The 16,385-nt window shown below is 44.3% G+C and overlaps 1 protein-coding gene across 1 annotated transcript in view; it reads right to left on the bottom strand.

Moving 5' to 3' along the window:
* Positions 1 to 4,317: 4,317 nt before the first annotated feature.
* The window catches only part of fam171a2a (family with sequence similarity 171 member A2a), a 30,196-nt gene continuing 18,128 nt past the window's right edge, over positions 4,318 to 16,385 (bottom strand). The window contains 5 exon segments of the mRNA XM_048991905.1: positions 4,318 to 6,426; positions 6,972 to 7,098; positions 8,696 to 8,809; positions 13,299 to 13,478; positions 13,645 to 13,803. Of these exon segments, the coding sequence (XP_048847862.1) occupies positions 5,040 to 6,426; positions 6,972 to 7,098; positions 8,696 to 8,809; positions 13,299 to 13,478; positions 13,645 to 13,803 (1,967 nt within the window). The 3' untranslated portion in view covers positions 4,318 to 5,039.

Here is a 16,385-nt window from a genome sequence, read left to right as displayed (position 1 = left end):
CTGATGTATTTCTGCCAATGTCTGCCTAAGGGTGGTGGGTTCACCGTACAAACTAGAACCACCACTGTTTTCAGCTTCCTGGAGGTGGCATGAGCAAGGGACCACTGCCCTTGAGAACAACGTTTGTGGTCATGATACCATGTGAGGACAGCTAATGACCCCAAATTTTGTGAGACAATAGTTGTGTGACAACTGTCTTTGAAAGCGGAACTGTTTTCCAGAAGTGAGAGTCCTTTGTGCTCTGCAAAAGCTGACTGGCCAATGCTGAATCAAGAAATTAGGAACACGATTGAAATAACAAAAGCAAAAAATAAAACAAGCCTTGTATGCTTCATATGTCCACTGAAAATCTTGTTTTTTTTCTTTTCCTTGACTAAATTAAGGGTCTTTGTTAAAATTCAGTGATGGCAATACACTGGATACCGGTTACCAAGAACAGGAAGAGGAAACGTGGCGTCCCAGTTCCTTAGCAGGACCCACTTTGTCCTACCGCCATGATGCTGTTAGTGCATGACTTACAGACACCGGTTCACCATCCACCTCCATTGAGTGGGGAGCTGTGACGTGTTCAGGGTGTGGCGCACATAACAAATTGCATAATAAAACACAACAACACAGTCATGGGCAAAAACAGTGCTCGATTCGTCTAGCATTTAGGACTTGGAACTCGATGGTTCTGTGCAAGAAGACAAAACTTGTAAATATTATCTGCGTTTAAGTGCATAATTTTGACTGACCCAACTGAAATGTATGTACCCATCTGACCCTATGTTATTGGCATGCAGATTTGCAGATCCATTCTCTTTAAAACAGAACAATATATACTGCTTTGTACTGCACAATATATACTGTATTTGACATTAGATCACTGCGTTAAAACATATACATGTCATATTGAGAAGTTATGCATTCTAAATATTTTGCTTGGGTTGATTTACACACACACACACACACACACACACACACACACACACTACAAAAACATGCAGTTGTCAATACTGGACAGAACATTAAATACTGTACTATTTTCACATTAAATGGACAAAAGCACCCAGATTACTTGTTAAATGCTTTAATCTTTGAATTGTAACATTTTTAGTAAGAACGGGCATAAAGTACTTCAAAGTTCACACACAAAAAAGGTTTCTTGAGAGGGAGCCGAGTGGCATTTCTCAAGTCAAGCATACAGGACATTGTTTTGCTTTCTGTGTTGCCCGCATAGGCCGAATTACACCACACCTTCTTATTATACAAAACAGCAACATAAATAATACAAAAATATCAAACAATGCCTTCTTTCAAGTCACAGAACCGCCTGAAACTTCCCATATTTGTCCAATTTTGCCCCCTGGTGGAGAACTTTGACGAAGTAATATCTCCTCAGAAATTGCTCAATATTTTGCTGAGCAGCGACACACCAGTGATCTAACCACGAAGGACAAAGAAGAAAGAAAAGAAAAACACCCCTTATAAAATATATACAACTATCCCTGTGAAATTTTAACGTTATAATTTAGTTACATTTATGGATAAAAAGTTTGTTAATGTCAAAATATTTAAACTTCCTTGTGGAGTGGCGATTCTATCAAGTAATGGCTCCTTACAGTGTCTGGATAACGGCAAAAAAAGAGAAAAATTCAGTGTGCATTCTGGAACAGGCACATATTTCTATTTTAATCTGCATGGGAAAAAATATTTGTAATCTGATTGGCTGTAGTACAAGTGACTGGAAACTAAGGCACCAAAATGCAGATGGAGACCTATTGATGAAACAGGCTTGCTTCATTTCAGGTCTCCAGTCAGGAAGATGGCATGGGGGGTTAATTTGGCACTGTTAAGACGCATTAACGCCTTTCCCCTTTTGCTGAATGGGATATGAAGATTGACAATATCTAAAAAAAAATGTAAAACCCCTTCTTGAACAATAAAACACTTATATTTACCACAGATAAGAGAAAAGTAAGTGCCTACATTTTATTATGCGTTATCTTTCGCAGAAAAAATAGCCATAAACATTCAGCAGTAACACTTTCCTTTGGCGTTTTTCTCCAGCTGAATTCAACAACAGCTAGACAAAATTACACGTGAAAGCTTATTAGCTGTGTAATCCAAATGGGAAACAGAGCGCTATGGTATAGCCACGAAGTTACTGTTCTACACAGTCCTGCACTGGAGCCGTGAAAAGGTCCACGCTTGCACACGTTGCGGGAGTATTGCCTGGGAGCTCATGCTGACAAATGTTTCCCTTTGTCATTTCTTAAAAGTTTCTTAAGAAATTGAATCACAACTGTTGATGGTGATGAGTTAAAAAAAATTAAGTACATAAAAGAGGAACGGGAAAAGGTTTACCTGCCACAGTGAATCAAGAGAGGAAAAAATGGACTCAAAAAGACCATGATCCTCAGCTCCGCGGGAAGCCATAATGCTGGAGCCGACAGAAACCGAACAGAGACTCGCTTATATCCGTACAAAAAGCAAAGACTCGAAAAGATTTCATTCAAGGAACCACACCTACAGCTTTACTCCATTCCTGCTTCTGCCTCACAGTGGTTAACCCAGTACTACAGTGCAGTCATACCAGAGTCAAGGCAGAAACTTTGCTGTAATGTAAAAATACTTTACATATCTTGTTAAGGGACACGTAGCCTGTGTAAAACTACTGCTGGTTTTACAAACTGGCTCATCATTCCAGCCTAGTAATGTTGAGCAGGCAGTCCTATACATACACTTCATCAGTGTTTCCCAACCTGGTCCTCAGAGACTCCCAAACAGTCCTTGGGAGCTTGTTTCATTGATGTTTGACACCCCACAGTCCTTTGTGAAAACGTACTGCGGAACATGACTTTTTTGGGGATGAAGTTCCATAAAGAATTCCGAAAGAATTTCAGACTGCAGCGTCCATTGCTGGGCAATTGGTGCATTGCAGCATTTTTGCATTTCAAATATGCATTTCACCAATTGTTAACCACGCTACAGAAAAGTACAATATTTTTCCACATTTAAAATTAACAAACAAATCTTGTGTTTAACATCTTTTTACTATATTATCTATCTAATCCAGAATTTATATATTTCAGCTGTACATCTTTAAGAGCGAGACTCAGCAAGGACGCCGTGTGGGTGAGCAGAGGCGCATCTCACTCAGCTCTCAGCCCGATGAGCGCAACTCAGGCTTCGTTATCAGCTTCTTCTCAACTCACAGGACGGTATGGTGAAGGCCCAAGCAGTTCCAGGTAAGCCTAGAATTCTTGAAGCAAAGGCATTGTTGGATAACTCAGTACTCATGCAAAAATGCAAAGCCAAAGGCGACCGAGAACGAACGGTCTTTTATTCTGGTTTGCTTATTTTGGTCGGGCAAACCAGGAGGGGTGTGATACTGGAGAGTGATTCGAGGGAACCGATTACCACAAAGCACCTAAAACCAAAAGCTGCAACCGTGTGACTTTCTTACACCCTGTTGAATTTTATGTATATATAAAATAAAAATAAAAAACTTGCGTAGAAAAAATGTACAAATGCCGTTGAAAAACAAAATTAGATGGTTCAAAATAAAGTTAGAGGATTATATTGAATTAGATACTCGATCTCTCTGCAGTCAAATTCGATAATATAAAATTCAGAACACTTCAAATTCTTGTACTTCGAACTGTCATATATAAAACGTAACTACTATTGTTTTTATTGTGTGTATGTATATCCAATGGAATATTTCTGTTGTTCTTAAATTTATCAACTACGCAAAATAGGGTTCTGAGTGGCATATGCGGAGTGTTGTTGAGTTGTTTTAAACCGCCACACTTAATGATATTCCAGAGTTTGTTCTCCATAATATCCCCCGTTATTTGTAAAATAAATCCCCCGTTAATTAATGAAAACCTAGGCATGGCACCAGTTTTAGTCCTGGATCAGCCTCATGCCTAAAAAGTGCTGGAGGAGACCCGACGGTACGACATACTTAGCTATTTCTTCAAGATTTTCACAGGAAGGGTTACTGTCAGTAATCGAGGAAACAACTGTAATGCACAGAGAGTTTTAAGTGGCTTTGTTACTAATATTAACCTGAACCACCCAGCTCAGCAAACAGGAACGGAAGGCGTTTCTTTTCCTTACGTGTTCGTGCTTTGATGCCTCCAGTACTAATGAAAAAAAATTCAGTTGAACAAAAGATTGAGCAAACCTTCCAGTGTTCTCTGCAGCACTTACAAACGAAAGACCCCCCCTCCACCCCCAGCAACATTAACCTGCTACTAAAAAAAAAAACTCACGGGACAGCCCGGTCGGATGAAGAGTTTTGTTATATCTATATATAGATTTATTCGATCTGACTGGAAGTTCCTTGCTCTCTCTCTCCAGTTACTCTAGTCATTTAGCTCCCGTTTCAACCTAAAAACTACAGAATAAAAAATAAAAAAAACAGCAATCCTTAAAAAAACTGGATTATCTACACTCCTTCCTTCGTCTGCAGAAAAAAAGATGTATTTTTCTTTCCATAGGAATAAACACGTCTACCTGCTGTTTGCTCCCGAAGTCAATACAAAATCTTTCACCAATGAGGTGAAGAGCAGGTTACGTAAAAAAAAAAAAAAAAAAAAAGTATGACAGGTGAATTTTCGGATTATGTGGCGTTACCTTGAAAAAGAGAGAACGTTAAAAACTATTTCTATTTTATGTCTTGATTTCCTCTCATGTCACACGAACCCAAAGAGTAAATGCCGACTTTGCTCAAGGTTTGCGGCCCGCAGAAATGACGACGAACAAACAATTCGAAAGGCATCCGATGTACAGGAGCGTGGTTAAGGTGATCAGTCTCCAGCATGAAGGACAACGACAATTAGAAAGGAAGGTTATCAGATGTTGGTCCAGTTCACAGTTGTGCTTTGTGCCTTAGATTTAAGTAAGTGCGATTTTCTTTATCCTCCTTTGATTTAACTTACAGACCGTTTACAGCAAAGACTTCAATGACACAATCGAAGGGCACGAGGTTTGAGATGTTCCCAAGGGGATAACCGTAAACTCTTACAAAATGGCTTCTGAAGACCTTACTTGACGTTGAAGACCATGAGGGGTCTTTCCTCGCGCTTCTGCCATGGACTCTTCTTGTTCTCGCCATCATCGTCCTTGTCATCCCCTTCGGTGTTCTCCTCGGGGCTAGTGACGGAACCCCGGCGGTTCTCGCTGTCGCCGCTCCTCGAGCTGTTGCCCCGGCTACGACTCGGCCGGGGGAAGGTGGCTCCTCGGGGCTCGGGAGCCTCGTCTAGAAGCGGGGTGAGGGAGTTGTCATCCGGCGAGCACATCCCAGTGCGGCTGTCACTGCTACTGGGCTCCGTGTCATCCATGCAGGCAAGCTTGGAATACACCTTGGCTCCGTGACCCCTCCGCTCTCCGGCGCCGCTTCGTTCCTCCTTCACTTTCCGGGGCTGCAGTCTGCCGTCACGCGTCTCCAGCCTGGACTCTGAGCCACTGGCACCACGTTCATTTCCAAGCTCGATGTAGGAGTGCCGCACTAGAGAGTTAGACCGTCCATCCAAGGACACGAACCAGGCGCGAGGGTGGGGCTTCACTCCAAGCTCCAGCAGTTTCTTCTCTGTCAAAGCTTGCAGCTCGCCGTTCATCTGGGCCATAGTGGAGTCGTCGAACAGCACTGGAATACGAACGGTGCCCGACGGCTCCCCCTGCTGGCCGCTTATCTGCTGTTGCAGGCCCTGCTGCTGCTGATGAGATGCTGTCTGCCGGGGCAGGGTCATGCTCACCTGGATCCCTTCTCGGTCATGCTGCTGTTGCTGTTGCTGCTCCAAAGCTTGCTCCACACCAGAGAAGTCTGTGGAGAGCTGCATGTAGTGGGCTGGGATGACCAAAGTGGGCACCACGCTCCGGTACATGCTTTCCTTCATTTGGTCCATGGAACTACAAAAGATGAGCTGACCGGGTTGGGTGTTCAGGGAGGTGGGCCGGACCATGGGTTCTGAAGCCTGCGACATGGAATACTCAGGGGGTCGGCCATTATGACTGGGGTCTTGGTAGTGGCTACTGAAAGAAGGAGGAGAAGGGGGGTCGGAGGAGTAGCCCCGGTTATCGTTTGCGATGTGGAAATGATGTCTGTCATCTCGCCGTGGGGCGTCCAGGTTGTTGGTTTCAGTCGAGTGAGTCACTTTCATGGGAAAACTCTCCCCGTGTCGGGCAGCCACATCCACCTTGACCGTGGACTGACGCACCTTCTGGGTGGGGATGTGGCGGAAGTATTCCTCCCGTGAGGAGAGCTCGGCCTTGCCTGCACCCAGGTTGCCGTTGGAGGAGGCCGACTCGATATGGCTGCTGCTGATGAGGTTGAGGTGTGAGGTTGAGGTGCCCTGGTCCTGCTTCAAGGCCTCCAGCGTGGAGGCGACGTGCATCTTACGAGGCTGCTGCCGAGGCTTCAGACACCTCCTCCTGAAGAACGATGGAGGAAAGACAACTCAATCCTAGAGAAAATGGCAGGTGAAAAAGAAAACCCAGGCAGAAACCCTGAGACTTTTACACTGGGGGGGTGAGGAATGAGGGACTCTAAGCAAGAGAAAACGTCAGAGCAGGGGTGGATAGTTCAGGTAAAGAAGGTAAAAATCCAGACCAAGATTTTGTTTCAACCAGCCACTTGAGTATCACAGTGTCACAGTCACAGAGCACTCAACTGGTTGGTTGAAACAAAGCTTTCTGGACCTAAACTATCTACCTCTGCTTGCTTGTGGGAGTTTTACTTACACAAAAAATGTTCTGAGGACAGAATGAAAAATGATTGGTTCACAGAAATGACAAATTATATTGTAGCAGAGTTGGGTCCAAGACTTGGCCCCGCCTCCTCTAGGTGCTTGGACCCACCTCCACTACAATCTGATTGGTCATCTCACTGAACCAATCATTTTTTTTTTCCATATAATGTTGCGACAGCCAGGCTTCGGGAATTCTCCCAGCATGCATGTCACTGATGCTCCAATTACCTGCAATAGTACAGCAGCAGGCAGAGCAGGATGAGCACCAGCAAGGCCAAGGAGCCCAAGATGGCGAGGAGAAAGATGGTGTGGTAGGTGGTGATGTCACGCAAGCCAGAAGGGTTTAGAGCCAGACCTGCTAAAAATAGGGATTTCTTCATGAGGCTCATGCTCTGCACAAAGTGTCCAGATCTCAGGCCCATATCCACCAGAAAAAGGCAGAGAAAGCTGTGGGCAGCACATTTTAATGCTCCCTTCAAATGGAATAATAATCCACCCATTTTCCAAACCGCTTATCCTTTTTGGGTCGTGGATAAAATAAAATAAATATGAATGATTATAATTAGACTTCACAAGATCTGTACGTGCAGTAATTTTCAGTAAAGTGGCTAATAAAGTAAATACCATTTAAAAGTAATCGATATATTAATAAAGCACCTAAATTGTGATTTTCATCCATAAATTATTAATTATTCATTAAAAAATGCCGGCCAGGTTTTAAGTACGCTTAGATGGACTCATCTTGGAATGAACAATACTGAGGTTGTTAAGATGCAATCATTGATAGTTTTTTACGTTCCAGACAACATTTTTGTTAAAATACGCCGATCATGTCAAGACCATTAAGCATAAATCAGCCCTTAAACTGTAGGTACAGAACCAAACGATGCTGGCAAAAGCTGGGATCATTTTTGGACTTTTGAACCCGCCATAACAGCATCATGCTGAGACCGGGCTGTTGCTATGAGTTACAAGCAAGAACGGGTGCTCTGAGTTTGCGATCCGTCGAGTACAGCTTAATCCGTCGAGGAGATGAAAATGTCAGGCAGTCATGACAGACTGCAGTTACTGAGCCCGTTTTCTAACATTCGGCGTTTTACATTCCGCGGGAGAATGCACAAAGGGTTATGGGTCATGGAATTATTCAGCCATTAAAGGGATTTTTTTTCTTATAGTGCCTGAATGGGAATTTGCCGGCAGCTACCTTGACCTTTTTAACTTACTGGCACTGTGATATTTTGCTTTTGCAAAGAAAGTGAAGATGCCTTTTCTCTCAGCCTGAATGAAACATTATTTCTTTATGGTAATCTTGGGCTCTCGTATAGCATAGCTACATTTTTTCCAAAATGCAAAACATTAAGTAAAGAGAACAAGTATATGTATTTTTCACATAAATTAGTAATCCTATTCTTACTACTCATGTATTAAACAAAGAATAGAATTACTAATGTAATGTCAAAGATGTACACAGTTGATGGTTTCATGTGTTCACAATTTGTAATCCAAAGCATAAAGTTTATTTTAGACTATAATTACAAACCTATAATTACAAATTGTTTTCTCTCTGAAAGTATACCAAGTAACAAGCCGTTCAGTAGGCACCTTTAAAAACTCATTAGATATTGAATTGCATTATATACCCAATTAGATGCAGTATCACTATAAACTTGAGCAAACTGAGCCAATCAGGAAGAATCATATTTGTATATGAATTTTATTTTTAACTATTAAGACGCAAACAAGAATTTGTTGTGGGTAGGAATGAATGACCTTTATTTCATCCTATTTGTTTTCAGATGTCTTTTAGTTTTTAATCGCTTGGAGTTTGGTATATCTAAAAATAAAACAACTAAACAAACAAACAAACTGCACAGTTAGAACATAGAGTGTAAGTATTACGTTCATTGCTGGGAAATGGGGGGTTATTGTATCACAGGAGAGGCTGCAGTTACCTGAGCTTGAAGGGAAGGCTGCCAGCCAGTAGCCCAGCTGAGGGGCCACAAAGCTCCAGACCATCTGCACTCCCTCTTTCTTAATGTATCCTGTGCCGTTCCTGATCCAGAGACCTACGAGAGCACAAGACACCGTCAGCTAACGAGGATCCATGCAAGCGTGACAAGAATGCACTTCCGCTTCCAGGCGCCAGATGGCGCCAAAGTCAGGCTCAGCATCTTCACACTTTTGACAAATATACATATATACATATGTGCTTCTAATTCCATCTATCAGACCGTGTCCTATATCTGCTTATGCAGTGCAGGGTCATGGTGACCCTGGGGTCTATCCCAGAATGCACAGGGCAAATGGCAAAGTATAACCCTAGACAACATACTGCTCCATAACATGTGTACATGTCCGTTTGTCCATCCATCCATCCAATCTCCCTATAAACTACTGTATTTTACAATTGTACATTTTGTTAATCCCATCTATCGACCTTCATAACAAATTCCAGGACAGTGAATTTTGTTAATGGATTTTTAAAACACTAAACTAAGGATGACAGACAATATAAAAACACACCCTGACCTTCATATTTAATACAGAACATTTGGTATTATGGATAAAGTCCAATTTCACTGGAATCAAAACCACATCTGACCATATTTTGGCTTCCATTGGCAATTTCATAATTACACTGCGCTCTATAAATGTATCCCCAGCAGCCTGCCATGCCTACCCCCCCGCCCCCCCCATCCCCATCCCCAAAATTAAAGCAAAACAAGATAAACCTGCACTGCAATGGTTTCTTGATTGCTTCCAGTGCTGACAGACGTGGCAAAAATAAATCTAAACCCTTTTATTCCTGATACGGGGATTCATATAGGAGGGTGGAGGATGAAATTAATTTCATTCATTCCTGAGCGTGGAACCAGGGAAGTCAAAAGCAGCAGGTTTAACTGTCACAGTCATGTTAAGGGTGTCGATCACCTTTAACCACATCCAGTCTAGGGGACCTTTGTATTATTTGACGTACGTCACTGACGTGTCTATGGAAATCGGCAGTGGGATCCCACTGCCGGAGTGTTAATTCAGTCTTCTCTGCCAGTGTTGGCCAATTCAGGTCCAGAAGCTACAAATCCAGACCAAAATTTTGTTTCTACCAAGCAGGTGAGTCCTCTGTGTCCGAGAGTCCTTACACTCAACTGGTCGGTAGAAACAAAACCTTGGGCTGGATTTGTAGCTTCTGGACCCGAAATGCCCAACCCCCGGTCCTGATAGTCGTTTCTGATATGAACAAGAAATGAAATCTATGCGGGATGGATGGTGAACAGCGATCCTCAGTGTTACGTAGGGTGAGCTCTTCGTTTGTCGTTCCTGAAGAGTTAAAATGCCGAAGGAACGACCGTGGGGACGCGCTTCTCTTCTGCTCCTCGGCAGCCCTTGTCTGCTTCTCAGCTTCCACACAGCAGGTCCATTAGTCAGCTAACAGTCAATGTTATTCTCGCTTCAGCCAGACGGCCCGAACCCTCGATCGGCCGTCTTCCCCTCTCCAAGCCTTTCATATCCTCTGCTGTGACGAATCCCAGTGGGATCCCATTAAAAAAAATCCAGCCTTCAATAAGAATGCGAAGGAATGGAACAGCAGATAGAAGTCCTGAATACAGGGGCTCTGCATGTTGTTTAAGATTCCGACCACACGAGGGCGCTGTTTGAGTGGCAGTAGAGGGCGGCCTCATTACCCTGTGGGGCAGAGGGCCTTCTTCAGCATTTTAAGCTCGATATTAATGTATGGCCTGCAGGTTTACCAGTATTCAGTTTCCTGTTTTCTAGTCACAAAGCTTCAGTTAAAATAACGGAAATCATCAGTCTTTGTGCACTGACTCCAGAGTCCCAATAATAAAAATACAGCCCCTCCTTTCTAATAGAAGAAAGTGCCATTTTGTGGGTGGGTGGGTGGGGGGGGGGTTATAACCGTCCCACATGCCGGCCCCGGTCATCGTCAGAAACCCTGCATTTCCATTTCTTGCTGGCTCTCTGCTCTTCCGCCAGCATCCCTGTTTTTGCCCATAGACACACACCGAATACTAATTCCCATCTCGAGCTCTTCTGCACGTGGCAGGACCCACTGAAATGAAAAATCCCAAACGGCAACTCCGGGCAATTGGCGGACTGGAAAACCACGGGCTCGATCCAACAGCTAGATTAGGAAAGACGCGCCGAAGGAGACGATGGGAATAAAGTCGCCCGTTATCCGGACTAGATGGGATAAAAAGGCAGGTGTGTGTGGGATCCCGAGCCCCCCCCTCTCTCACAGATCAGGACGTCAGTTTGGCACCTCAGGGAGAGCTTGTCTCGTGGTTTATTAAGTATGTGTTATGAAAGGGGACAGAGTCACTATGCAGGGAGAGTGAGAGATGGGCAGGGGGGGAGCAAACGCAGCGTAAATCCCAGTCTGGCTGCCCTCATCGGCTGGTCACCCACTCCGGATCGTGTCCGGACAGCCCTTCCTTCACGCTTTTCTGTGGGGTCCACGCTGACGCCAGTCAGCCAGCACTGTCACCTTACGGGCAAATTAAATCCTCCCTGTGTCTGTCTTGCTGATTTGAAAAGCAAACGGTTCCTCTCACTCCAACATATTTATTTGTTTATATGATAGCAACTTACAGTACAGAGAAGGGCTGCAATTTGCGTTATACAACATGGGATTCGAACCCACAGCCTATGCATTGTTAGTGCTCTACTTGTTGAGTGACAGAAGCTATATAAAATATACTCAGCCTATTCTTGGGTATGCTTACATGGGCTGGGGCATGCAGCATAATTTGCGGGGGTGGGGGGAAGTGAGGGACTAACGAGGGGGCTCTGACTACATCACCCATCCCGATCACTGATCTACTGATCTGCTCATGTTTATAGTGAAAGATCCAGTCAATAGAAAGACAGGTTGTGGGATTAATCCCCCAGGGACAGCAAATGGGCTTTTTTGGGACCTCAAAACCCCACAGAAACACAGCTTCCTTCCTCTTTCCTTTCCACCTACCCTCCACTAATTTCCACCCTTTTCTGTCACTGAGCAGGTTACCATGGCAACAGTGTCCCTCCGACAAAAAAACAGAAAGGTGTGGATAATTTATTCGCCGTTCATGGAGTTTACACCACATCTATCGGCAAATCAGACCAGCATCAGCATCAGACAGCATCCTGCTATTTTGTGGACAGAGTCTTAAACATCACTTCTCCCACTGCTTAAACTGGGAATTTAGCAAACAGCTATGAACCCCCCCCCCCCCCAAGGCTGAAATGCAACAGCATCAAAGTAGCTTCAAGAGGCTGTTTTGTTTACTGACGCATCGAAAATGGCGTCCGCAGAACCCCCCCCACTTTCGACTAACTTAAAGGCGTACTGCCTAAACGAAGTCGATACCGCTGAGAGGATAAGTGCGACGTGAACATCTGCAGGGAAACGCATTTCATTCATCCCGCAAAGCAGAGGGAACCGAGATGAGATTCCTCAGATTAAATCGGATTCTTCAAAATGAAAATTTGGATGAAGGCTGCAAACACTCAAGAGGCCCAGTCTGGCGAGCCTCTCATTCCTTCAAGCTGACGGGAGGCACACAAAAGCCCCCACTATGTGGAAAACTGTGGGGCGACCTCTCTGAAAGCCTTCGAGCTCTCGCATAACGGGGCTTTCAGCCGGGCGAAGCTCGCGGTGCAGCCAGACTGGTTTAACCCTTCAGCGCCGCGGTCCGGACAGGAAAAGCTGACGGCAGCATTCTCGAAACGCGCCGGTGGCCCCGAGCCTTAAATTAGCTTCCCTTTCTCCCCCTGCGTGCCATCTGTCTGTCATGTTTACCGTGGTAGGGGGTCCATGTTAAACGAGCTTTCCCCGAATAATAAAACGGGCGCCGGCGTGTCCTGTAGCCCCGCCTTTAAATTGTAGCCAGGTGGTCAGTGGTTTCTTTAAACTTGCCGTAGGTCCGTCGCTATCGTCAGTTGAACACACCTGATCCAGGTAATCAGCAGTGTGTAGGGCAGGGATGGCTGGAAAACAAGCAGGGCAGTGGGGCCTGAGGACCGAGTTTGAGAACCACTGATCTAAAGCTTCAAAGACTGCATGTGCGACAGTGATCCAAGCAGGCCGTCCAATTTCAAAGCCCCCTTCGAATACGGTCCAGAAAAGTGTCCATCTCTGGCCGAGTCGCAAAGGCTTCACCCGATGGATCCTTTGCAACCCAACATGCCCCAAACCTCAGGTGTGGTGGGTGCGTCCAGCCAGGCGGGAGGAGCAGCACCTCGCAACTCAAGGGTAAGAGCGGAAAAGGCTGGTGACACAAATAGGAAATAATCTGGAGAGCAGACCGTTTGACCAGGCTTTCTGCTCAACCTTCAAAGGACTCGATCTCCAAAGGCTGCAGCTTCGTTGACCACGTCATTTGAAGGATGCAACCCCTGAATTTGGACGTAGCCAGTGTGCTAAACCACTAAGCCACAGACTGACCCCAGGGACTGGTTATGCCTATTGACAAACCAGTTTACTATGATATAATCCAGACCGCCAAGGAGGTGTGGCCATTACAGTCACATGACCCGCGCTGTGGCAGCGCTCACCTGTGCTGGCTTCAAATCTCCAAACAGGCACGCTGGTGGCCGCCTTGAGGGGCGTGTCGGGGGGCAGCGGGACGGAGACGTGCACGGGGTCCGACACGTGGAGGACGCTGCCGTCGCGGGTGGAGAGGAGGGTGCTGACCGCACCCACCGCCGTCAGATCCACCCAGCTGCCGTCTCCCCCTACAGCCAAGCACACAAGTACTTCATTAAAGCAATCAGACAATATCCAACTGAAACATCAGTGACAAGAATCCTTGTTGTTAATCAAGAATTAGATGTTTTATGGGAAAACAAACAAACAATCTGCTTGTACTCACTTCCTTCCCTAAAGGCCCCGCCCCCTCACCTGTGCCATTGGCCTCCCGGCCCAGTGGGTAGGGGAAGCCTCCGATCTCGTACTGGCTCTTGGCCGCCGTCAGCATAGCCACCAGATCGGTGTAGGAAGAGTTGAGGGACAGTCGGATGGCCTTCCTCTGAAACTGCACCCAAGGTTGGCTTCTGCCTCCTGGAATGGCGGAGAGGGACAGAGATTAAATATAGGAAAAAAGAACCAGCCCCTGCTCTTAATCACTGCCAACACTGAGGGTTATTATCCCAGAGATTCACAGAAGCTGAAGTAGGACATAGTTCTAGAAACCTACCTATTTAAAAATCGGCCACTGACCTAGAGCAGCGTTTCCCAAACCGGTCACGGTTGCTGTAGGGCACAAACGTGCACCGTCTCGGGGTCCCTGAGGACCGGTTTGAGGACCACTCACCTAGAGGGTAGCACCCTGGGTGGGGTAACTTAGCAAGTAACTGAGTGATCCTAAAACCAGCAGCTACCACCATCAACACAAGGCAACCCAACATCCAAATATGTATGGATGTGCTACAAAAGGGTAAATCAGAAGGAAAACAATAATTAAATGCACTTCAAATCAGTAACACGCACTGTTTAATCTACAGACGACAATGCTCCCAGAAAGTTTTGAACTGCAGAGGGAGACATAGAGCTTAAAATAAAAACATCCGTTTCCACCATCCTCACAGTTGTCTTGACCAATCACCATTTCTTGGTGCTCTTGTCTGATTGTTTAGACAGTGCTGCTTCTGTCGCCATGCCCACCCATCGACTGCTTCTCCGTCTCCCCTCCAATCTCTTTCAATATTCAAGGCATCGCACCCCCCCCTTCCCCCCATACCGGAGCAAGACCACGGCACCAGTCCCACAGAGAGTACATTTTAAATCACAGAAGTCTTCTGTCGCTGAGCTTCTATTTCACTTGACCCTGGTGTCTTATTCACCTTTGAACTGCGTATCCCTGACTCCAGGACTGGTGAACATGCCGTACGACGACGGGAAAGTCGTTCTGTGATTGTCACCAAGTTTCAAGAAAACTGTCTCTATTGCAAACTAACAGAAATTCCTCTTACACAGCTCGTACATAACATTATACGACACAACAAGCATTAAAATCAAATATCACAAAGCCTTATTTAGAAGCATTTAAGATCAAGGGAATAAATGACTTCATATGTAAATCTTACTGGCCAGAGGATCTGTTTGTGATGTTATCCTGATGGTGGAGGGGATGTTAATCTCTCAGTGTCCTACTATGGAAGATTATAAGCACAAAATTCAAATGGCAATTCATTTTGCAATTGTCAATTCAATATTCAACCAGAGCATGCATTTGTCATTTCAATATTTAATCTGTGCATGTAATTTGAAAATACATTTTGCAATCGGCAATTCAATGTGCAAAGTGCTTATGCAATCCTTAATTCATTTCATAATGTTTTGAATAAAAAATAGAATGACAATTCACTGAATTGCATTTCGTTTTGCCATGGGCTTTTTGCCTCTTTATTCAAATGGCAATTCATTTGGCAATTGTCAATTCAATATTCAATCAGAGCATGCATTTGTCATTTCAATATTTAATCTGTGCATGTAATTTGAAAATACATTTTGCAATCGGCAATTCAATGTGCAAAGTGCTTATGCAATCCTTAATTCATTTCATAATGTTTTGAATAAAAAATAGAATGACAATTCACTGAATTGCATTTCGTTTTGCCATGGGCTTTTTGCCTCTTTATTCAAATGGCAATGGCGTCCCCGGGAATTGCATTGCATGTTGGGGAGAAAACTCAATTTGCAATTCCCAACTGTCAGACCGCTCATCAAGGTGGACCTTCATTAACGACGTCACTTCCTTGTTTAGGGCCTCGCTACCATTCAACGGATTTGTTCGTTTAGTTAGAATGAGTAAACCCCCTTTATCTTCTTTATTATTTTTTTTTAAATTTTTTTATTATTATTTATTATTTTTATTATTTGTAATAATTATAACTAGTTGCACTTTTCCTTATTTGATTGTAACATGCTGATTATATCATTGCAATAACATGCTTTTACCACAGGAGGTGTGATATATTGTTATGTAGACTTTTATAAGTAACTGTTTGTTTGAGTTTGTAATTGTTTTGCTCTAAATAAAGTTCTTTAAAACGTAAAAAAAAAAAAAGTTAGAATGAGTAATGGCGGCAGAAGAGCTTGCAGTAAATATTTCTGTCTTAGCAGATGACATGGAAATTAATCGGGTATCAGCAGTAGATGCGTTTGATAGGTTGTTTGTGTTGTCACAGAGGGTAGAGGAACTTACAATCTTAACTGGACTTGATACGAGAAGGGTGCAAACTAATGTAGCTCAGGCGTTACATCAAGTCACGCAGTTGGTTACCCTCTGTGACAACACAAACAACCTATCAAACGCATCTACTGCTGATACCCGATTAATTTCCATGTCATCTGCTAAGGCAGAAATATTTGCTGCAAGCTCTTCAGCCGCCATTACTCATTCTAACTAAACGAACAAATCAATGGTAGCGAGGCCCTAAACAAGGAAGTGACGTCGTTAATGAAGGTCCACCTTGATGAGCGATCTGACAGTTGGGAATTGCAAATTGAGTTTTCTCCCCAACATGCAATGCAATTCCCGGGGACGCCATTGCCATTTGAATAAAGAGGCAAAAAGCCCATGGCAAAAACGAAATGCAATTCAGTGAATTGTCATTCTATTTTTTATTCAAAACATTATG

This window comes from Brienomyrus brachyistius, chromosome 22 (assembly GCF_023856365.1).
Source record: "Brienomyrus brachyistius isolate T26 chromosome 22, BBRACH_0.4, whole genome shotgun sequence".
Taxonomy (NCBI): Eukaryota; Metazoa; Chordata; class Actinopteri; order Osteoglossiformes; family Mormyridae; genus Brienomyrus; species Brienomyrus brachyistius.
This window is presented reverse-complemented; position numbering and strand designations above follow the sequence as displayed.